General features: G+C 38.2%; 2 protein-coding genes across 3 annotated transcripts; both read right to left on the bottom strand.

Moving 5' to 3' along the window:
* Window positions 1-6459: 6459 nt before the first annotated feature.
* LOC108995352 lies at window positions 6460-18696 on the bottom strand. 2 transcript variants are annotated; one of them, XR_004801971.1, is made up of 4 exons: window positions 18257-18658; window positions 17936-18151; window positions 6864-7030; window positions 6501-6754 (listed from the first exon to the last, which is right to left on the bottom strand). XR_004801971.1 is itself a non-coding variant. In XM_018970910.2 (3 exons), the coding sequence occupies exons 1-3, from the start codon at window positions 18485-18487 to the stop codon at window positions 6950-6952; spliced, it is 528 nt and encodes a 175-aa protein (XP_018826455.1). In that variant the 5' UTR covers window positions 18488-18696; the 3' UTR covers window positions 6460-6949. The 2 variants fall into 2 exon arrangements, 1 of the variants encoding a protein (XP_018826455.1); XM_018970910.2 differs by having other exon boundaries at window positions 6460-7030; window positions 18257-18696.
* A 2374-nt stretch (window positions 18697-21070) lies between these two features.
* LOC108995351 lies at window positions 21071-23435 on the bottom strand. Its single transcript, XM_018970909.2, has 3 exons — window positions 22959-23435; window positions 22425-22766; window positions 21071-21742 (listed from the first exon to the last, which is right to left on the bottom strand). Exons 1-3 carry the CDS (start codon window positions 23244-23246, stop codon window positions 21266-21268), a joined length of 1107 nt encoding a protein of 368 aa, XP_018826454.1. The 5' UTR covers window positions 23247-23435; the 3' UTR covers window positions 21071-21265.
* Between the last annotated feature and the right edge of the window lie 822 nt (window positions 23436-24257).

Raw genomic sequence — 24257 nt, 5'->3', positions numbered from 1 at the left:
TTTGAGAAAAAAGTGATGATTTTATATGTATAGGTCTTGATTTGAATCATGATTCTACGTTTTATTGTGGCTGATTTTTAAATTGGGGATGAAAATTTGATTATCTGGTTGAATTGAAGAGTTAATGAATGAAAAATTGCACAATAGATCATAACGAGGGAAAGAGTCATTCTCTGTCTGCTATGACGATATGAGCTCGATCGGTGTTGTTTGGAGCTTTCGGCAGTGGTCTGCTGCTGTTGTACAATGTTAGAGCGTACATCTATGACGATGAATGAAAAACAAGTACAGAAAAAATAGAGAGAAAATGACATACAAATTTATGTGGTTTGGCATGTTACCTACGTCTACAGGCGTTTAAGGAGGGATGATTCACTATAATATACTTGTTTATAATTTCTCATAACTTTTCATTTCTCACTGTACAATGGAAGCAGTAGATCTATTTGCTGGAGAATATGTTCTCTATAGAGCTCTTTCTTCAGAGGTTGAAGGAGAAGTTGAAGAAGAAGCCCCTTGTGAAGTCATTTGGACGTCCCCTTTTATCTTGTATCTCTTTCCGCGTGCCCCTACAGTGGTGAGGCATGGTCCGCTTTGCATGTCTGAGCATCTCTCCATTTCTCACTTTCTCCTGACACTGTCCCTTTACTTCCTAACACATTTACTTCCTAACACCATCTTCTTACATTCTGACACCCCCATTCTCCCCTGCCTCCCTGCTTCCTCTCTTGTCCCCTAGTGGTGGTCAGGCTGGGCATGGTCTTGGGCCTAGATATTTTACCTCATCATAGTTGCCCACGATTTTTTAGGAAAATTTGCTTCAAAAATAAGTCCTTGAGAATCTTCAGAGGTAAAATATGCAGTCTAATTGATCCACCCCAGTTTGTAGAGAAATAAATTTTGAGAGCTGGTCCCTATTCATTATTTCCTCTCGCATTAAGTAGTAAATATTTTTTAGCACAGGATTAGGCGGGAGATGGGCTCGACCACTTGAAGTGCGAGCTTGAAACTCGTCATTAGTGAGATGAGCGAGAGATGGATTTGTCTGCGTAGAGCAAGAGCATATAGTTCGTCTATGGCAGGAGATGAACTATACTCATGGGGTGCGAGTGTGTGGCATGACTTAGCAAGATAAGCTAGAGATGGACACATCCCATGTAAAGTGTGAGCGTGTAGCTCGATTATGGAGTGAGATGTACTTGATCGAGTAAGATAAGAGCGTGAAGCTTGGACGTGGCGATAGATGTACTCGACCACGTAAGATGCAAGCGTGGAGCTTGACTGTGGCGGGAGGTGTGCTCGATCGCGTAATGTGCATAGTCCGACGGTGCATTTGTATGTATGCCTTTTGTGTTGGAAAGTGTATGTTCGCCTAATGTTTTCGTTTTCAATTTTGTTGATGTTGGAGTGTGTATGAAATAACCCACGCAAAGCGGTCAGAGGGCCCGTCGACCCTCTGGGTCCATTTTAGGCGGTTGTCAAGCCCATCGGCTCGTTCCCAAAGGCAACCCGCACAAGACGGTTGTGGAGCTCAGAGGCCCGTTAACTCTAAAGGCTTGTTCCTAGAGGTAACTCACTGACAGCGATTATGGCTCAAGTGTGACACTCAGCGCCAGTCTAGGGACTCATATCAGCCGAAGTTCTACAAGTCTAGGGACTTGTGTTTGATTGGCCTTCTGGGCAAGTTCTGGTACTAGTTCCCAACCTAAACTTTGTTGGCTTGATGGCACGAAGGTCGGCAAGTCTAAGAACTTGTTTCCAACTGGTCGTGTAAGTGAGCTCTGGGGCTTTTAGCTCGACCAATGCATCTTGGCGAGTTTAGGAATTCGGCTTTGCTGGCGTGAGGGTCGACAAGTCTAGAGACTTGTGTTCGACCATTGTGTCGTGGCAAGTCTAGGGACTCGACTTTGCTAACGGAGGTGCTTGTCTTTGCTAAAAAAAAAAGTCAACTCGGTTAGCGTAAATGGCTTAGTCACAATGTGAGGTGGCAAACCTGAATTACTCTATAGGAGTGCGACGAAGGTTGGAGATGAGCCGATGAGGCCTACGGGTTGTCATGTTTCGATGATGAAGAAGATTTGGGTGTTTGCGATGCCATGCAATTTATACAGCATGCGATGGGGGCAAGGTTTTTCTTTATTCTCCATTACGTGTACCGTGCATGGCTCATGCGTGGTGCACACTTAAATACTGGTTGTTAGGGGTCGGGAAGTTACCCACCAAGTGAGGTGATCGTGCTTGCATGCACATTAGTGCCAAACAATTTGTCCCGACGGAGTTATATTGGGATGTCAGGGTAGTGCCCTGGCTGGGCTACGTGGCCAGTGTTCCACACCACAGGAAGCAATTTTGTCAGTAGAAATAAATTCACATAAATTTTGAGAGAGACAAACTGGAGAGTTTTAGTTGCTGTAGTCAATTTTTACTCGACTGAAAATGCTCGCGGCTGATTGTTTCTCTCTTGCTCCTTTCTTCTTCTTTTTCTTTTTACAACCCTTGCAATGCCGTATAACTTTCTCGCACTACAAGTCTTGGCCATGTGGGTGACTGCGCAATGTGTGGCCTGATGAGTCCCTTGTAGTCGAGGTATTGCACTTAATCAAATGTGTCCCGTACATCTAGGAATTGCCCCAAGCAAGTGAGTCTCGTGCACCTTGGGTACTGTCTTGAACAGGCGAGAACTCGTGCAACACCATATCCAGTCCCGAGCAGGTGAGAACACATGCAACTCTATATCCTGTCCCGAACAGGTGAGAATCCGTGCAGATGAGTCCCGAGCAGAGGAAAACCCGTGCATAGGAAGTGGTTGGGTGGCTGAGGAAGGTCTTGGGCTAAGGAGGGACGCCTACCACTGGGCTGCCGAACAACCACTTGGGTTAAGCTGGGGTGCCCGTGGAGTGTCCTGTCGATAATAGAAATTGTCAGCGGGCTTGGCATTCTAGGTGGTGATCCCGCTAGCTCGTGGGTGCCGTGGGAAGGGGGGCTGTCGTGCGTAAGGCATCGTGCGCCCGTTGCCTCCTGTAGCGCACAGTGTGCATGTCACCCGTCGACATGGACCATCGTGACAAGGACAGAAATTGCCGGCTGGCCACGCACTGGCAAGTCTAGTTCAACAAGCTCACAGCCCAGAATGAGCCACCTCTCGAGTGCACGTTGTCGTGCACTCGTTAGGTGCACCGTGCTCAGTCCCAGGCGGCGGAGATGAGTCGGTCCGAGACAAAAACTGTCAGTGGACCACGTGGTGGTCGTCGGCAAGTTCACTAGACTTGCGGTTGTTCCCCGTGCGCCCTATGTTTTGTGCCAAGGCAAGCAAGGCACAATGCCACACTCGGCTTGCATGGGAGGTGGTCGATTGGAAACAGAAAACTCTGACAACCTAAGTGGTGGCCGCCGAATGGTCGCATGGGGCCGCGGGGGGGGAGGCTCACGACCGGCCCGTTATGACAATCCGGCTGGCCCACGGCATATGCCCGAGGTGGGTTTCAGGTGCACGGGACGTGCACCCATTGTGTTGCATCGTGCCATGCATGGCCGGTAAATGCATGGTACTGTGCATTCCCCCTGTGCATGGTACTGTGCACTTAGGTGTACAGTATCGTGGTGTGCGCAATGCATTGTGCTAACGACTCGGGAAGTATATGTGCATGGGTAGAGTGCCTCTTATGTGAATAGTGCTCTCAATGTACTCCATTTTTTCACAGTGCATCTGAAGTGTACAGAGTGCAGTGGCGAGGAGCTTTGGTTCCTACCTAGGTGAGAAAAAGCAATTTTTTTTTTGCAACAGTATTTTTCATAAATATAAAAGCTGAAAAATGAAGGACACTTATCTGGGAGAATGTTGTCTGCTTGTCTTGTAATTATTCAGCGTGTCGGAAAATCATCATTCTCTCACCTCCGGCGTAGAGAGTAAATCATATCCCACAGACAGCGCCACAGTTAATGCATGAAAAATTGCACAATAAGTCGGAAGGGGAGAAAGAGTCATTATTGGCCCGTTATGACAATTCAGGCCTCGATAAGTGTTATTTGGAGCTCTTGACAGTGGTCTGGTGCGGCTGTATGGTGTCAGTGTGTACATCCATGACGGTGAGTGGAAAATAAGTGCAGAGAAAATAGAGAGAAAGAGACACACAAATTTACGTAGTTCCACATGTCGCTTACATCCATGGGCGTTTGGAGAGGAAAAATCTACTATAATATGTTTGTTTACAGTCTCTCATAGTCTTTCATTTCTCACTGTACAATGGGAGCAGGATGCTGAAGAAGATGTTCTCTCTGGAGCTTTCTCTATAGAGGTTGAAGGAGAAGTCGAAGGAGAAGCCCCTTGTGAAGTAATCTGGACGTCCCCCTTTATTTGATATCTCTTTCTGTGTGCCCCCTTGTAGTGATGAGACATGGTCCATTTTACGTATCTGAGCATCTCTTCCTTTCTCACTTTCTCCTGACACCCTCTTCTTGCCTTCTGACACCCCTTTCTCTCTTGCCTCATTGCTTCTCTCTTTGTCCTCTGGTGGTGGCCTAGTAGGCTAGGTCTGATATTGAGTCTAGATATTTTACCCCTCGCATAAAGGTTCAACTGGAACTTCAAAGTTGAGCACATAAAAGTGAGATGGCGGAGGATGTCATTTGATAGACATGCAAGTTTTTATCATTACAAAGTTTTTTTTTTTTTTGGCTAAGGAATTCAGAGTGTGTCCAGTTTGAATAGCTTCCTTCATTTCTAATTGTCATCCTGTATAAAGGGAAAGAAAAAGAAAGAAGAAGAAGTGGCATTTGATGTTGCATGCAGTAATGTCAATGATATGAAAAAATACATGTGAACAGTATATAATAAGCAGTAATTTGTGTTCTAAGATATAAATAACTGCTTTTTGATATTGATATGCCAAGTACAGAGATGAGAGTTCAAAAGGTAGAGCTGAGCTGAAGTGGGCATGGTGATCAGGACGGCCAAAGGAGACGAGAAAAGTGATACTCAAAGAAGACAATATGATTCATTTGCCTAAATTGTAATGTGAAAACAATCGAATTTGTGATATTTTCAAAGTGGGTTTCAATAAAAAGGGACAAACGTATGGAACTTTGTACGAGATAGTGCGATCTCTAGTCATTCGTCAAAAAAGAATCAATTCAACGTGTTTGGTGTGTGTGTAATGTGTATGGCCGGCTCTTCACAGCTTTGAGAAGCAATGATAAGCTACTCAATCACAGCCCTCTCTCTCTCCCAAAGGATCATGCGCTGCTTTTTGGCCGAGTGGGAGAACAGTGATTTTGACAATAAAGTGTCAAATCAAGTAGCTGAATTGGCAAAAGAATAGTTGCAACTTCGCTTCTCGGGAGTCATCAACAAAATTTCATAATAGCCCCCAAAAAGAAAAAAAAACTAAAAGCAATATTCCGAAAGAGGTTATAAGCGAATGTTTGGTTTCATAATTTTTGTGAAGTTTTTTAAATTATTTATGAAATTTTGTGAAGGGAAAAAGAAAATGTTGAATACTTTTCTTTGAAATATATTTTACATTAGAATCTATAAAAGTATATTATAGAGTTTAAAAGTTTGAATATGATTTTTTAAGAGATACAATTATTTCGAATTTTGTTAAAATTTTCAATAATGATTGAATAATTATTGGATAAAAAGTTAATTTTTTTTTTTTTAGATTTAAAAATACTTGATTTGATTTTGAATTTTAAAAAAAAATTAAAAAATTCTTGAGAAAATGAAACACGCCTATTTAAGTGAACTGGGAAGTTACGGGATTCCAAAATAAAGTAAAAACAAAAACAGAAAACAAAAACCGTGAATTACATATTTTCAAACAAGCATGAATTTTAATTCAACTTTGCTATTCATAAACCTCGTATACTATACATCATAACTTTTTTCTTTTTTAAATTTTATTTTTCTTAAAACAATTGAATTCATCTACTCATCATCTATATACAATACATTTGATAAGAGAAAAAAATTAAAAAAAATAACAAAAAAAATGGTATGTGATTTGTGAAGTTTATGAATAGAATTTTTCATTCTAATTAAGGCTTCAACAACAAATAATGCTACTCTTATTTTTATTTTATAATCCTTAATCAAATTGATTGCTGTGATATTTTAAGTAGCTCCATAAGTTAACATTTTAAATAAAAAATAAAATATAACACGTAAATTGATATGATCATTCAAAACATTTTCCTTGTAGAGAACAACAGTGCATTTCAGAAAACAACCAAAGGTGTTAACCCAGTATGTGCATTTTCGATGTAACTAACGATTGTTAACGCGGTTATCTCGTTGTAAAAAGAGTTGTATGTCTTATCATTTTCCAAAACGGCCAAAAGGCTATGGTTAGTAGCTATTATAGCTATAACCGCGCAATCGAGATAACAAATCAGACAAATAATTTCCCTTCCATTTCATCAAATAGCAGAAAACAACACCTACTGAACCAAACACATCACTAAAAACATGAAACATTTATCATTTTGGCAATGAACTGCGCTGATACAGAAGTGGAAAATATTCTTTTGAAGCTCTCAGTGACAAGTGAAATTATATGCAGTCAATACATCAAATGCTAAACTACATGCTTGTCCACTCTTAAGGACCTTCTTCTATTCAACAAAAAGTTCCAGAAACTCTCTCTCTTTGATTTATATAAATAAATCTAATCAAAAAAATTCGTCAACTTGATTTATCTACTCGATAGGTTGCTTCGGTTCACCACACACATGGAAAGATTGTGACAGCAAAAATCTGGAAGAACAATAACCTAATTAAATAGGTAATTTCTCCCTGTTATAAAAAACCAATCAAACCATTATGAAACCACCTAAGAACCGAGTATGATTTGGCCCATCACTACCTTTACCAAACTTTCGGCAGCATATGAGCAATTTTGAGTGCAGAGTAATGAAGATTTGAATCCTTGAATCCTCCACATTCTTAACTTCATCCATGACCACCTGTCGAGGTCACTACTTCCCTGCCCTTCTCTGCTTGCTTTAGACTCTTTCTCAATTCTCGTGAAGTCTGGCAATGTAGAAAGGGGAAAACACAGGACCAAGAAACTTCTGTTAATATATCTATATGTATCAGGCTCCAATGCGTAAACCACAAGAAACAAAAAGGGCAGGGAACATTATTTCAAACAATCGGATAAACGTTAGATGCATAGAATTTACATAGGAACCTAACTTGTCGCTAAAAAAATGAGAATTTGACCCCTCATCAATGATGTCATTTCAACAAAATTCCTTGCATAAACTCTCATATTTTAAAGGACATAAGAAAGAGTAGAAAAATCTCTACAGAGTTCTGTACCATGGATTTGCATGGCCGTTAAATACAGTTATGACTCCTAACCAAATTTGCACAGATAGCTGGCATTTATCAAGGTCAATAATCAATATCTGAGAATAGATCTGGAGACAGTCATCAGAGCACATCTGTAATCACAAGAGTTCCAGATACGTGGCACACAAATGCAGACAACAGCCCCAAAAATGTACTGAAATCAAATAAATACAAACTACCCAAGATAGTCATAGAGGATCATGATAAACTATGATATATAGCACTCCATGGGGGCTAATCCTACATTTTCGGTTTCAAATCGTAGTGTTCGAGATCAGCGGGCTACAAGGAGCTTTAACAAAGCTGGTAGTTTGCTTTGCCATTCATTCTCCATTACCATCTGTGGATTTTAACTCTTCAGGGGAATTTCTTGTACACTTCCTGCATTCTAGATTTTCTAATTCTGTAAATAGATTTCTATTGCTTATCGGGAAAGAAGAAAACTTTATACCCTAAAAATATGTAATGAAAAATGAAAGGTAGAGACAAACAAACAAGAGCATCAGGGAATATGCCGAGCAGCGAAAAATATAACGCCATAGGGATGTATCTATCTCCACCTCAATGGCTAAACTTGATCTTTGCACTCCCAAGGGTAAGTGCAGAGAGATGCAGATCAACCCAAGAAAATACCAGTCTGCCACAATCCCCAACCTATATTACCCCAGATAGAACTTTATAGTCCTACAATGTGCTCATCACTTTGGAAGACTCTGAACTGTCAAAACACAAGGTGTGTTGTCCCTCTAACAGAATGGATTTACCAAAAGAGGTAGCTAACTTGGTCCACTTAATTCCTTGGCTTTAGCTTTTTCTTTAAACTATATAAAATACAATGGAGTGACCAAGTCCTATCAGGTCCACATCACAAGCCTCCACTTTTTCTTTTTTTTAATAAATAAACATAAGTATATCGTGAAGAACCATCAATAAAAGTGATAAGATATACATTTCCTCCACGAGTTAAAATTTCTTCAAATTCACAAAGATTGGTGTGAACTAAATCTAACAATTCGGTATTCTTTTCGACACTTTTAAGAGGCCCGTTTGTAATTTTTTCTTGACTACAAATGTCACAATTCTGAAAATCTTTTATCAGTTTGGGAATTCATCCTAAACTACTCATGATTGCAACATATTTACTATAAATATGACATAAACATGCACGTCAAGAATTTAATGAAGAAAGCATATAAACATAAACATTCGATACTTTATTCTCAACATTCAATTTAAACACTCCATCACAAGCATTGCCCTTGCCCACAAAAATTCCCTTTTTTGCAATTACATATTTGGTTAGATTCCATAGTTTGTTTGAAGCCAGCCTTCTTGAGCAAAAAATATGACATCAATTTTTTTTTCTCATAGACAGTGTATATAGCACATCTTTGAGCGCCAGTATACATTCATAGATGAATTTCAGCTCAACTTTACTACTCTCAAGAAACTTGGTTTTACTTAAATCAACAAGCATAATAGTTCTCTTCTTCAAATGGAGTATAATTTTTTAACCAATCTTTATCATAGCAAACATTCCTCTTGGCACCAGAATCTGCCCACGCCCTTCAACAAATTGAGCCATGTTAATGTTTGTAATCATTGTTACAAACAGCTGCTCGGTTACGTTAACTTGAAGATTATTTCCTCACTTCCAAACTTACAAATCCGAGCAAAGTGCCCACTTTTGCCACAAACAAAACAAGTTTGATTTTGAGAAAGGATTCCTTGGTTCTTATTCTTTTGGTTTGGAAAACCCTTTTTGTGAGGTCTACTAAATTGTTTGAAAATTTTCTTTGCCGCTTCAACTGACTATTTATCGGATTTTGGCCATTGAGCAAGTCACCATTTTCAGAAATTAAATTTACCTTTGTCGTGAAATTCTCATTGCTATTTTTAATCATCAAAGCACATTGGCCTCTAGCTTGCTCCTCTATGCGAATACGTGTGATTAAGGTCTCCAAGGATGTCTCCTCTCGTTTGTGGCGCATCGACTTTTGAAAATCCCTCCACGAAGGTGGTAGCTTGTCAATAATGCCACAAACAATTAGAGTTTCTCCAATCCTGACGCCTTCAAATCCGTTCTTGCTCTACAACGGATGTTCCATCTACCATTTGATATCAAAAGAAGCGACTTGCTGCATATCATATATCCTCTACGGAAGAAGCCGGAGCAAAGAAATATGCAGCAAGTCGTTTATTTCAATATAAGATGGTAGATGGAAAGCCCGCTGCAGAGCAAGCACAATATTTTCAAATGATTGTAGTAGAGGTTAGATTTGAAGGCATCAAGATTGGAGAAAATATAATTGTTTGTGGCATTATTTACAAGTTACCACCTTCGTGGAGGGATTTTCAAAAGTCGATGCGCCACAAACAAAATGAGACATCCTTAGAAACCTTAATCACATGTATTCGCGTAGAGGAGGAAGCTAGAGGCCAATATGCTTTGATGATTCAAAATGGCAATGAGAATTCCGCGACAAAGGTATATTTAATTTTAGAAAAGAGAGAGTAATGTTATTTGAAGACTTTTACACCACACACCATCCACATCGCATAATTTCATTTGTAGTATTCAAATTTTAAAATTAATCTTCCAAATCAAATTATATCATGTGGATGGTGTGTGATGTAAAGTCATTCAAATAGAATTATTCCTTGAGAAAATGGTGGCTTGCCCAAATGTCAAAATCCAAGAAATAGTCAATTGAAGTTGTGAAGAAAAAAAAAATCAAAAAATTTAGTAGACCTCACAAAAAGGGCTTTCCAAGCCAAAAGAATTAGAACCAAGGATCCCCTTCACAAAATCAAGCTTGTTTTGTTTGTGGCAAAAGTGGGCACTTTGTTCAGATTTGCAAGTTTCAAAAGCAAAAAAAAAATCAAGTTAATGTAACTGACGTGCTGTTTGGAGTAATGATTACAAACATTAACATGGTTCAATTTGTTGAAGGGCGGTGCTGATTCTGGTGCCAATAGACATGTCTACTATGATAAAGATTGGTTCAAAAACCTTTTTTTTTTTTTTTTTGACAAGTGATCAATAAGTTTTATTCATAATAATAGGCAAAGCCCATGTATACAGGAAATATACATGAGAAATACCTATCTATAATTTACAACTAAAAGAAGAAAGTCATGGACATTGAGTCCATTACAAACAATAGCCCCCACCCAAGAAAACAATGTTTAAAAAAAAAAAACTTTCAACTCCTCCATTGTTCTCTCTTGGTTTTCCAAGCTTCTATCATTTCACTCCCGCCAAATACACCAACACATACATATAGAGACCATTTTTCATATTGCTACAACTTGTGTATTTCCTCGAAGGCCTCTCCAGCTTGCTAGAAAGTCCACCAATCTACCAAGCATGACCCATGATAAACCAAGTCCTATAAAAAAATCAGCCCACAGGGTCCTGGCCACTTCGCAATGTAGAAACAAATGATCAACAGATTCGCCATCTTTCTTACACATAACACCAGTTCAATACCATTAATCGACGTCTCCTTAGATTATTTGTGGCGAGAATTTTGTCCAAAGCTGTTGTCCAAACAAACAAAGCTGCATAGAAATCTGAAATAACCTCCAACTCCCAATCTTGGGCCGCCCTAGTGAAGTCTACATTCCATTGAGGGGAGCCATTAGAAAAAACAAAAAGGTCCGCTATCGCTGCATCCTTTACTCGTGCTAACTCAAATATAGCGGGAATGTGTCTTTGAGACAACATTCACCACACCATTTATCATGCCAAAATCTAATGAGAGAGCCATCGCCTACAACAATATGTGTATGTCTCCTGAAAGTCTCCCAACCCTTCCTAATGTTTTTCCACAACCCTACTGCATGTGAATCACATACCTTATTCGAGCACCAACCACCCCATGCTTCCCCAACCTGTGCATCAATGACAAACTTCCACAGAGCCCCCCATTCTTGTTGGTACAACCACAACCATTTACCCAATAAAGCTTGATTGAATTTCGTCAAGTTATGAATACCCAATCCACCCCCAGAGGCTGGAATGCATACCTTGTTCCAATTGACCAAATGGAACTTGAATTGGCCCCCAAACCACTCCACAAGAAATCACGTTGTAACTTCTCAATACGATTGGCAATCTTTGCTGGGAGTGGGAACAAAGACAAAAAATAGGTGGGTAAGTTAGAGAGAGTACTTTAATCAATGTAAGCCTACCACCTTTCGATAAATACAACCTTTTCCAAAATGCCAGCCTACGCTCCATCTTTTCAATCACAGGATTCCAAATCTGCTTTGATTTGAAGGAGGCACCCAATGATCATCCAAGATACTAAAGAGGTAAAGAAGATACCTTACATCCCAAGAGAGAGGCTAGAGCTGCAACTTCAGGAACATTCCCCACTGGTACCATCTCAAACTTTGAGAGATTAACTTTCAAACTCGAAGCGGCTTCGAAACAAAGAAGTAGGGCCCTCAAAGATTGGATATGTCCGGGATTTGCTCCATTAGGGCCAGGGGCCTTATCACTAGCCATGCCACATACAACTTTGCATACTTCCTCTTCTTCAAAGGGCCTCTCCAACCACCTAGCACATTGTTGATCTAAAGCTGAGAAAGTCAACCCATCTATTAACGGTCTCCAAGATTGTTGTTCGGATAGGAGATGTTCATAATATTGTACCATGTGCTCCTCAATACTTGGCTGATCCAAAAGAATTGCACCATCACTCATTAAGTACCTATAGCGTTGTTCCTCTGAAGCGAATTAGCTACCCTGTGAAAGAACTTTGTGCACCTATCTCCCTCCTTAAGCTATAAAGCCCTAGACTTCTATCTCCAAGAGGTCTCTTCCATTAGTAATACTCGTTCAAGATCTGTAACTACCTGTCTCTTGCGAGCTTTTTCGGCTTCATTAAGAATTCTTGCCTCCTCCTCACCCTCCAGGCCCTGTAACTCCTCCATAAGGGAACGTCGCTGTAATAGAATATTGACAAACACTTGTTCATTCCATAACTTCAAGTCATATTTCAGCGCTTTTAGTTTTCTCGCCAGAATGTAGCTTGGAGATCCTTGGAACTCGTACAAAGACCACCATTGCCTGACCCTGTCTACAAGATTGTCAGATTTAAGCCACATATTTTCGAATTTGAAATACCTTCTGCCTCCTTGGATGCCTCCACAATCCAAAAGGATAGGTGGTCAGAACAAACTCTAGGTAATCATCTTTGAATTACATCAGGAAAGTGTAATTCTCATTCTGAAGTTAACAAAAATCTATCGATTCTCAACCAAGAATGAAGTTCTTGAGTGTTGGGCCAAGTATATGAGCCTCCCGTTAGTGGAATATCCATGAACTCCTGTTCTAAAATGAAATCAAAGAATTCTCTCATTGCGGGAGTAATGTGGGATGTACCTGACCGTTCATTTGGGAAGCGAGATACATTGAAGTCTCCCCCTCTACAACTTGGTAATTCCCACCAACTAAGGATTCCGACCAATTATTCCCACAATAAGCTTTTTTCTGAGTTAATATTAGGACCGTAGACACCTGCAAATGCCCATCGGAACCCATCTTCTACATTTACAAAGGAGCACACCACAGTGAATTCACCAACACATTCCTTTACTCTGTCCACCACTCTTTTATCGAACATGATAAGAACACCACTCGATGCACCTTTAGAAGGTAGATACAACCACCCAACATGATGCCCTCTCTATAAACTACGAATTATTTGCCTTGTAATTAGTTTTAGCTTGGTCTCTTGCAAGCAAATGATATCATCCTGCCATTGCCGGAGTAAGTTTTTGACTTGGAGTTGTTTGGCCTGCTCGTTCAGCCCCCTTACGTTCCAAGAAATAATTTTTGGCTTCATAACAAAACCATTGTTGCCCTTCCCTTCCCACGCCCCCAACAAGAACTTTGCTCCCCTCCTTCATCTTTCATATCCCACGTAAGCCTCTTGAGTTCTCTCTCTTTTTTTGTCTAAAGCCTGTGAGGGACCAGCTTTAGTTTGTGAAGTTGCAACTTCAACAACTGTGAGTAACACCAAAAATTCATCTTCAAAATCCACACATGTAATCCCAACAAAATGTTTGATCTCCATGGCTTTCTGGATTATCCAATCTGAGACCCTCAGATGAAAAGAGTTCAATGGAGTGGGTTTTATCCCCTCAACATGGCACCTGCCCCTCACTGCATCCTCCCCTTCTTCGATCATCATCTCCACTCCACTTGTAGACTCACAAACTACCAAAACCCCTTTCAATGCATTGTCCTATGAGTTACCCAGCCTTCCCGCATTGTGATGGTCCTCCAAAATGAGTTTCACGACATCTAAAGATGGTTTCGGCATCATACGCAGTATCTGGGTAGTTGAAGACAACAGGGATGGCCCAGAAGTCACCGCCGGCAAGTTCTGTGACTCTTCACAGTGATTCGACCCACCCAATAGCTCACCCATCCTCTCCTCTATAGCCTCCTGCGGGATCGTAGCTTCCAAAGACATCGGCGACGTCGTTATCACAGTCGTGATGGCTGGAGGCAACCCCCGTCGCACCCTTCGAAGGTCCTCCTGATGATGTACCAGTCAAATGCGCACCCTTCTTTGTAAGCAAGCACACTTCCGGCACTAGGTTTCTGTTGCAGATATTGTCAGAAACAGTCCCTAAAGATGACAACGCTGAGCCGTCGATGGTGGACTATTGCCGTTGATGAGGAACCTTGGCCGGCGACGGCTTGGTCCCTCTCACGCAACCCACACAGCCCAGAGGCTGTTGTCGTTGATGGGCCAGCAGCCCACACGGCCCAATGCCTGCTGAGCCCTTCACAGGAGAAGGCCAAAACCTTTTGAGACGCCACCTCATCTTGGGTTGGGCCTGGCGTGTCTTGCCTAGGCCCATCTTGGCTTTCAGCCTTAACCCAGACCCCTGCTGACCCAAGCCCACTCCCAGACCCAGGTCCACATTTCCTACCAGAGCTTCAATGGCTAAGACTGTTCATCTAGGCCAGATTTTTATCCGGCCTGGTCTGGAACCCGGATTATCGGGATCCGGTTACGGGTTCCAGCCCGGATTGTATCCGGGCCAGAACCCGCATCACTCCTAACTGGCCCAACCCGGGCCAGTTACGGTACTACACTCGGGTACCAGATTTTAACCCCTGTACCCGGTTTTAATAAAAATAAATAAATAACTAAGCCTAAATCTAAGCCCCCACCCAGCCCGTGTGATAATTTTGGCTGAATGTTATCTCTCGACTCTCTGCCTCCTCTCTCGATCCCCCACAAGCCATGAAACCCTAGCCTTCTCCTTCAAGTTTTGCCGCTGTCACTCTCTCTCTCTCACTTCGGTAAGTCTCTCTTCTCTCTCTCTCACTTCGGTAAGTATCTCTTCTCTCTCTCTCACTTCAGTAAGTCTCTCTCTCTCTGTGTCTCTCGATCTATGAGCAATGCCTTTGGACAAATCTTATGTGGGTATAGAGTATATGCCGTTATTTTTCTAGATCTGCTCTCTTTTGTTAAACATGGTTTAAAGTTTTTAAGGGTTTACGTTTTTGTTCTCTGTTTGTTGATTTTGAGTTTGTTTTGATGAGAATGTTTGAATGTTTGAGGAGTATTTTTATGGGTTAGATCCTCATGCTGTCGTCTTCATCCATGGGTATATTTTCTGCTCTCTGTATGTTTTGTTCTCTGTTTATTGATTTTGGGTTTGTTTTTATGAGAATGTTTGAGGAGTATTTTTATGGGTTAGATTTGTTTAGTTGAACAAAGGAAAAATAAATAAACATTTTTCTACGCACTTGAAGATTGGGTTTGTTGCCATGTACATAAAAGGAAAAATAAATAACAAATCTGTTTAGATTTGTTCAGCTGCAAAATGCTAGAGCCGTGGGTATCGAATCCAAGAAGTTTTAAGGCCATTGAGAGGTGGGTTGGCTTCAGAAATATGTTGAGTATGTTTCAGAAGTATGGCTTCTGTCCAGTGTAAAACATATATAGTTTGGAATAAAGATGACCATTGGGTATGGTTGTTTGAAAGTTTCTAAACTTGTTTGTTTTTCAATGGGCTTCATAAGGTCTAACATGAGAATTCAAGATAATGGTAAACCTCCAAAATAGAGATATAAAAAATTTCTATTCAAGGTGGCTCTCATGATGACAACTTACTTAATTATATAATGATCAAACCTGATCTATTGTGGTGGATCTAAACTCTGTTTTAGGTTCTTGTTTATTAATTTCTCTAACTATTTTTTAAGTGGGTGTTCTCTTATTACAGCCTCTAATGAGAATTCCACTCTTTTCATGGCTTTTCTTGGTGCCCATATGCTGACTTTCCAATGTCTTGGCAATCAACAATGCTTGCTGCTCCAAGTGAAGAATAGTCTCGTATTCGGCAATGCTTTATCCACAAAATTGGATTCTAGGTAATAGTTGAACATACATGTTGTAGTTGGCCAAAGTTGGACCTTTATGCTTGTAATTCAATGGTACTGAGTACTGATCAAGTCTGGATCTCCTACCACTTCATGTGCTTCCCCTCAACTTTGATTATCTACATATTTCTTTGACTTTTGGTTTTAATATATAAAGTTTATTAACAATTTCTTAAGCATGGAGTAATATATATATATAAATATATATGTTTTAAAAGTCATAGTGGTAGCACAACAAGAAATAAATATATTTGTAGCCACATTTTCAGATTTGTCATTTTCATTCTATTTTGTGAGATTCTGGATCACATGATGAACATGACTTGGATTGATCTTTTCACTGATTTGGTAAATTAGGTAATGCCTAGATTTTACTATTAGCTCTTCAGTCAGGTTTTGTTGCTTTCAATAAAGAAATTTCCAATGATTTCTCATAATTAAGCTTTCATTTTAAGGGTATGTTGTCATTAACTCACAGTTTTTATCTTTGTATAGAAGCATCGAGCAAAGCTGATTTTGTTCTCATCTCACTCTTTAATTTAGTAAGTGGAATTTTTCTTAATCCTTGTATATATAATCCTTGTTTACTTATCAAAAAAATATATATATAATCCTTGTTCAAAACTTTTTGTTTTTGCAGGATCTCTTTCAGTCCCATTACTAGAAGTTTGTTATTTGGTATGGAGATTAAATCATTGATAGACATCCTACTGGTTTTGTAATTCATATATTGTAATTTTGTATTTTGTAATGTAATGTATAAATAACAAATAATGTAATATGTAGTAGATTGCATTGTGATGCATGCATCGATGAATTTATGCATTTAGTATTTAGAACACAAATATTATGCTTTCCAATTAGACTTCTTAGAATTGTTTTTAATAAAATAAAGGCTTTTATATAAAAAATAATTATGGTTTGAAATTTTTTAAATAAATATAGGCTTTTGCATAAAAAGAATTGTGCTTTCAAACGGATTTTTCTTGAAATAACATTAATAAAATATAGGTTTTTACTTGAAAAAGAGTTATCCGGGTATACTTTTAGTATGAACCTTTAGTAAAAAACATTAAATATGAACCTTTAGTGTTAAAAAAAAAAAAAAAAAAAAGGTATAACCCCGGGTTTCGGCCTGGGTTTGAAACCCGGGTCCCGGTCCGGGTATACTCGGGTTCCCGGGTTGGAACCCGGATGAGCACCCCTATCAATGGCCTTCTTCAAATTACCAAGTTCACCCTTCACACCTTTCAATTCCTATTTTATGTCTAAAAGGGCCATTTGTTCCTCCCTTCCAACTGCACAGGGACTTGACAAACCAACTCCAACTACTTCAGGTAAGGGGGTTCTATCAGCCATCCCTGCCAGAGGGCACCCCTTGCACCCCCTTTCTCTTTGTCATTTTCTTCAATTTGAGAAACCATCTTCTGACATGTACTGCCATGCACCACCACCCTACTGCCTACTCTACCACGACCACCAGCCTCAACATAGGACCTGACTTGCCCACCCACCTCTTTCCCCTTCCCCCCATCCTGACCCACTGCCGGACCTTTAGGGAAACAAGACAGCATATGCTTCATATCCATGGACAGATTTTTCCACCCCTGTCCTTTGCCGGAAACACTAGCATTCCTCGACATCCATGACCTTCAAAAACTATACTTCCTTGAAGAAGAGAAAACTATTATGTTTGGTGATTCAAGCAAAACCAAAGTTTTTGAAATTGGTGAAGCCAAGCTGAAATTCACCTCTAACATATACTGACACTCAAATATGTGCTCTATACATTGACTATAAGGAAGAATTTGATATCAAATTTTTTACTCAACAAGACTGGCTTTAAACAAACTATGGAATCTGATCAATATGTAATTACAAAAAATGAAATTTTTGCGGGCAAGAGCTATGCTTGTGATGGAATGTATAAATTGGCATTCTATTCTCTACCTCTTAGTTTATGGAGGAGTTGACCAAGCGATTTGACTATTGAATGAGAACGAACAATAAGCATGGCAACAGAGAAACAATAACAGTAGTAGATGACAACTTAAAAAGAAATAACATCAGATTTGAACCACGCCCAATGTTGAATTGTAATATCATCTGCAATTGGAAAATGAAGCTCTCGAGATAAGAGAAAGACGGAGAAGATTACGAACCGTTGATTGGACAGGGGGAGGATCGAAATCAATGGAGCGCACTGACATCTTGGCGATCTCAGTAATGGCGGCCTCCCGGACACCAGGGGCGTCACTTGTTAAATCCTCGTAGGCAGCCTCGAAGGCCTCCTCCCAGAACCTCGGTAATTTGATCCGACGGCTATTGGTGTACACGTCCCACATGTGCTTCACCACCTTCTCCCTCTCCTCCATTTCCTGCACCGCAAGCAAATAGATGAAACCCCAACCCAAGATCCAACGACAAGACAGAAGAAATGCAAAGCGAGAGAGAGAGAGAGAGAGAGAGAGGGAAAAGCTTACGAGGACGTCTAGATCATCGCGAATGGGGTTGTCGAGATCGTCGGAGAGGCGGTTGAGGTTACCGGCGGACCAACGGAGAGTGACGGTGCCGGTTAGCATGGACCAAAATGCGAGCAACAAAATGGCGGCCAAGGCCCAAAACTTGTAGCGGCCTTTACCAAAGAGACTCGAATCGGAGCTTTCTTTCTTCGCATTAGCTGTCGTTGTTGGAAGGGCATCGTCTTCCTTCATTTCGATCAAAAGAATGAAAAGTGCAGTTTTTTATTTTTTGGGGTTCGATTTGGATAATTTGAGTTGGTTATTTCTGATGAAAGTCCGATGCCGACTTTACTCTCGGGTTTTGCAGGAGAAAATAATTTGATTTGAGACGGAGAAACAGATTGATTTTGCCGTTTCTGGAAAAGAAACGAAGGGATCTGTCGTTTTATCAAGATCGGGCTACGCGTTAAGGATTATTCTATTACGTTTGTACCACCATATCTCACTTCCATTAAAAAATATGTACATTAAGGTTGTTTTTTTTTTTTTTTTATGTTAAATTAAGTTGAATTAAATTGAGATGATAAAATATTATTAAAATATTATTTTTTAATATTATTATTATTTAAAAATTTTTAAAAATTAAATTATTATTATATTTTATATTAAAATTTAAAAAAATTATAATGATAAATTGAGATGAGTTGATAATCCAAACGTATCCTAAAAATGTAAACAATTAGCTTTAATCAAAACTATAATTTACAGTTAAAACTTGTTATTTGTTAGACAAGTAGCTAGTTTAACTGATATGTACTCCTTTGATAATAATCAATAAAGTGGTAAGGTCGTTACTTCTAATTTATACGGATGAGTTCTCTTTGTAGAAATAAGAAAATATATAACAATTATTTATCTAATCGTTATTAATGACACTTATGTGCTGCATAAGGATATAAAATATTAGGGACAATAATGTGTGGTATAATTTGTAAATCTAATATGAACACGATACAAAATTAATAGATTTGAATTTGATATAAATGAATTTAGATTAAAACGGATTGACTAATTAAAACACAATTAATAAATAAATCAAATTGTTTAACCTGAAATCAACTTGCAATAATCTGGTTAAATTTTATTTTAAAATTATAATTTTATTATTGTTAGATTATAATATTAGTATTTCTTACTATATTTTTATTTTTATTGTTGGGATTGTAATTATGGACCTATGCTCATATTTATTATTTTTGAATTTGTGATATTAGTTTTATTATAGATTAAAATCTAAAAAGTATTGATATTTTTTATTAGTAGTTTAGTCTTATAATTTTTTTGAATATATTGTGACTATTAATAAATATAAAATTTAAATTTTATGTAAAATTATATTAATTGTATCTAATGAATTATGTGGACAACTAGTTTAACCAATTTATATAAAACACGTTAAAATAAGTCATGTCATATTATTAAAGAAGAGTAATGCTACATATAATCGTAAAATGCGTAAGCATTGTTTATTTTGAAAAAGAATAGAGTCTATAATTTAAAAATTAATTTCTTATAATGTAGATCTCATATTTATTTATTTTTTTTAAAATGATTGTATGATGCCTACACATTCACGACTATAAGATCATTTCTCATTAAAAAATAACTCAAGATGATCCGTTATTTAAATATACCGTATTAAGATTCGAAGGTTGACCAATTTCTATTTCTATTATGGTAAGCCATGTTTCAAAATAAAAAACTTCAAATTTAATAAATATATTTTTATTTCAATATTTTTCCTTTTGTCAGGCTTAGGAAGAAACACATCGACTATCCTGCCACAACGTGGAGACGCGGCTGTCACGCTACAGGGTGACAAATAATTAAACACATTTGACTTCTTGCTATGGTAGGACAGGACGGACATATTATATATGTTACTATATATTTTTTTAAACACTAGTTGGTAGTTAAGCATGCGTATTCCCCATACCATGTCACCGACGCCACCGACAACCCTTTAACACTCCCTTTACGATAAATTAATTGTTATTTTATTTTCAAATAGTGTATAGAGTATACGGTCTTTTAAATTGTAAAGTTTAATTTATAAAAATAAAAAATTTAAATTTTTTTTAAATCAAATTAGATTATGTAAGCAGTTTTATATGTATATTATCTATACCAACGTATAAATATAATTTTTTAAAAGAACATTATTATTATAAGATATTTACGTCGTAGATAATGTAATCTATACATCGACTTGATGATAAAATAATTTTTTTCAAATCAATTAGGTTAATTCTTAGATTTTCACGATTTCATAAATTAAAATTAGAAGGAGGTTTGGATGGTGAGTTAAATAGAGATAAGATGAAATAAGAGTTAAAAGTTAAATAAAATATTGTTATAATATAATTTTTATTTTAGGATTTGAAAAAGTTAAAAATTATTTATCATATTTTGTTTAAAAATTTAAGAAAATTATAGTGATTAGATGAGATGAATTGAGATAATTTTTTAATTCAAACAAAGCCTAAATTTTAATTTTATTCACTCGAAATTAAATATTTTCTTGTATTTTCGTTAATTACTCGTTAAAAGTACTACTCGCAATCGTATGTTAATTTATCATTGCTCCAAAGTACTAAAACAATTCGCATTTCTTTCAATTCTTTGGAAAAGAAAATCTCAAAGCATCTTTTCAATTGGCTAGTATTTATGCTTATTTGTATTTTCCTTAAAATATTAGATGTAGTTTTAAGATATATATATATATATATCGCACACTTATTTAAAAAAATATGAAATATATTATTAAAAAATGAATTTTTTCATGTAAATCATAAATTTATTATTTTTTTAAAAAATGAAATGTGCGAGACTTACATATTCTAAACTGTGCAAATCATTTCACTTCTCCTTAATACTCCTTAATTACACTCCATATATATATATATATATTTAAGAAATCCAACTTTATCTAACAAGGGTAGTGATCTCTCAACTATTTGATTTCTTAATTTATTCTAGGTCTGCAGGAGGCAAAAAGCTTTCCATTGTCAAACCCCACAAATTGAAATCCACATCTTCAATCTTCCATCTCTCTTCGAGCTCCCTCTTGTGGTTAGCTGATTGCTCTCCATATCTAAAAATTGTGACGCTGGTCTTGCCGCTGTGAGCAATGTTTACACCATCAACGTACTTGTAATCCTCCATCACTGACTCTGTGCTCGTCTCCCAGAACACATCCTCATCCCCTACTTGGGTTTTCATCCGCAGCAACCTCGAGTCCTCAAACTGAATCAAGAGCCCCGAGCGTTGGCTGAAGTAACCCCATATGGTGTGGTGGATGACATCGTAGTTTGGGCCACTTTGAGCCTCACGGATGGCGGGGCTCGTCTCTAGCTTCAGAATGAAGCAGTCCTCATCGTTTATCAGCCTCTCTCCGATGCACATTGCATCGATGAATAGGTTGGCTGTGGCCCTCGGGTCAAGACCCTGCCCAATTATATAGATAATGTGTACACCAAAAAACAAAAACAGATGTTCACCAGAAATGGTGCTAAAGATCAAGTCATCATGTGTCCCTTTTAAAGAATATTGTAAAACATATATATACATGAATGTTATTAATGTTTTTTTTTTTTTTTCCGGATAAATGACAATTATGGCCGGCCAGATATATTAGAGAGAACTACGTACATACCACATACTGATCTCTAGCTGGGGATTAAATTAGAATTTCTTATTAAGGGGTAAAACATGGATAGAAAATATATTGGAAATAAAATATAAACAAATAAAATATACAAAATAATTGTTTGTTATGACATTTCACTAATTCTCAATTAATTAATCACCACTGTCTTAATTCTTTTAGAAAAATGCTAGTTTGCCTCTAGATTTGACTGATAGTGCATTTTATTTATTTTTAAATATTTAACAAAGTTGTTATTATTAATAAATTTGTGTATTTTAAAAATAAAAATAAAAAATGAACTAGCGATCACGTCCAACGGTAAGAGCTGGGCGACCGACTAGCATGATCCATTTTTTACTCGTTTCCATTTATATATGCAAATGGGCAATGGATTGTCGAAGAAATGAACAAGGGTTAAATATTTTTGTAGCGGCGAAGTTAATTGAAATTTGAGGTACGTAGTTATTAATTATATAATACCTGTAGAAAACGGCGCAAGGGTCTGGGAGGACCTTTAGAAATGGGTGTTTGTTGATTGGAGGAGTGGCGCCATGAAATCTTTCCATTGCTTCCGCAACTCACTTTGCAGCCCGAAACAAGAAGTTCCAAGCACCACAAGTCCGGATTCTTTTGCCAAAGCACAAATCCACCAGCCTCTTCGGTGCACTTTTTCAACTCTATCCTCTCGTTTCCACGGTGAAAATTCGATGTTTTAAACTTCACTTGCCCAGTCACACACATGCTGTGGACTGAGTTTAATGCCAATTGGCCTCCGGTTGCTGCTGTATACTGTTGCACAATATATTTGGCCGTTGAAGCTTCCTGAGATGAGAGAGAGAGATGAGAGAGAGATGCAGATGATCATTTAGCTATAATTAAGAATGTTGTCCATGCAAATCATCGACTAGTAACCAACAAGACATGAAAGTGATAGTACTACATATATCATGCATGTGGCAAGAAAAATAAGAAAACCCAATAAATAAATTAAGATATAAACTAAGTCTTACGTACAATGGAACAATCTTTGACAGGGCGGTGGATTGAGTGGCCGAGTTGGACCTGAAGGGGGATAAGTGGGGAGCCGACAAGGTAAAGCAGGAAACGTAGCTCGTTAAAACGTCCGGCAATGACCGGCGACGACCATTTGTCCGAGGTTTGAGCTTTCATCCACGTCAGCATGTTCTGACACCGTAACCCCAGGTTAGTCCCCATGCTTGTGAACATTTCTTCGGGTATTGGGACCTCAAGAACAGTCTCAAGGCCATCTTCTCGATCTATATTCGGGCAAAGCCTCCTCATGAACAAGTGCTCTCACATAGAGAGAAATTAGCTAGAGAGTAAACAAAAAAGACTTGAACAAATCACGTCTTTCTCTCTCTCTCAAAAGCTAGCCTCTACTTGAGGGATCAGAAAAAAGAGGGGTTAGGAGTGGAATATGGGAAAGAGATGGGTGAGGTTTGGTGTGACTTTGCCTGAGGTTCCCCTTGTTTGTAGGTGTCGTGTGGGCAAAATTTATAGAGGGATTTGATTGGCTAAGTTTCTCTTTTACCTCCCAATATGATCGCGTGGCATGATAATATCTATTTCAAGTGCCTAAAATTAAATTTGTTCTGAAATACGTTCAAACATAAAATGATAACATTCTAAACATGTAGGTAATAACGTTCGAACTTATGCAGGTATACATTCAAACGTTAGGACTAAAAAGTCCCACGAGACCTAACATTGGAACATTTGATGTATACAATTCAAACGTAAACATAAACGTTCAAACTATAGAAATGTTACGTTCGAACGTTAGGATTCTAACGGTCAAGAAAATGTTACATTTGAACATTTTAGTGTATAAAGGTTCGAATGTTACAGTACATTCAAACGTAGATTAACATACATTTGGAGTACAGATGATTGTTCGAATGTTGCTAGTGGGACATTCAAACATTTAAACCTGAAAATGGCTGAGTCGACTCAACCATTTTTTATTTCCTTAAATAGGATGTTAATCTTGTAATGGTCACCGTAGAAATAAAGTATACACTATGTTTAGACTATCTATGGTGGCTATTTGACCATTGGCCATTCATAGTGGCCGAAAAATCAAGTTACAAATCTGACCCCAAATGTGTTTCAGTTCATACCAAAACCCCTATAAATGTTAAAAAAATACAATAAAAGGGAGAGAGATGGACACTAACCTTTTGACGACGATTGACGGATTCAAAGGCTGAGTGAGACGGTTCAAATTTTGGATGTAGGTGAAAATGCCATTCAACGTTCGGACACACAACATATATAAAAGTAACGTGCAAA

This window comes from Juglans regia, chromosome 7 (assembly GCF_001411555.2).
Source record: "Juglans regia cultivar Chandler chromosome 7, Walnut 2.0, whole genome shotgun sequence".
Classification (NCBI taxonomy): Eukaryota; Viridiplantae; Streptophyta; class Magnoliopsida; order Fagales; family Juglandaceae; genus Juglans; species Juglans regia.
This window is presented reverse-complemented; position numbering and strand designations above follow the sequence as displayed.

Excerpts from the sequence above, each read along its gene's own strand:
- LOC108995352 (XM_018970910.2), bottom strand. The coding sequence starts at position 18,487 with ATGAAGGAAGACGATGCCCTTCCAACAACGACAGCTAATGCGAAGAAA. Across the intron at positions 18,152-18,256 it reads GCGATGATCTAGACGTCCTC|GAAATGGAGGAGAGGGAGAA; the intron begins GTAAGCTTTTCC and ends CTTGCGGTGCAG. Across the intron at positions 7,031-17,935 it reads CTCCCCCTGTCCAATCAACG|ACTTCACGAGAATTGAGAAA; the intron begins GTTCGTAATCTT and ends CTACATTGCCAG.
- LOC108995351 (XM_018970909.2), bottom strand. The coding sequence starts at position 23,246 with ATGAGGAGGCTTTGCCCGAATATAGATCGAGAAGATGGCCTTGAGACT. Across the intron at positions 22,767-22,958 it reads CTGTCAAAGATTGTTCCATT|GAAGCTTCAACGGCCAAATA; the intron begins GTACGTAAGACT and ends CTCTCATCTCAG. Across the intron at positions 21,743-22,424 it reads CCTTGCGCCGTTTTCTACAG|GGTCTTGACCCGAGGGCCAC; the intron begins GTATTATATAAT and ends ATAATTGGGCAG.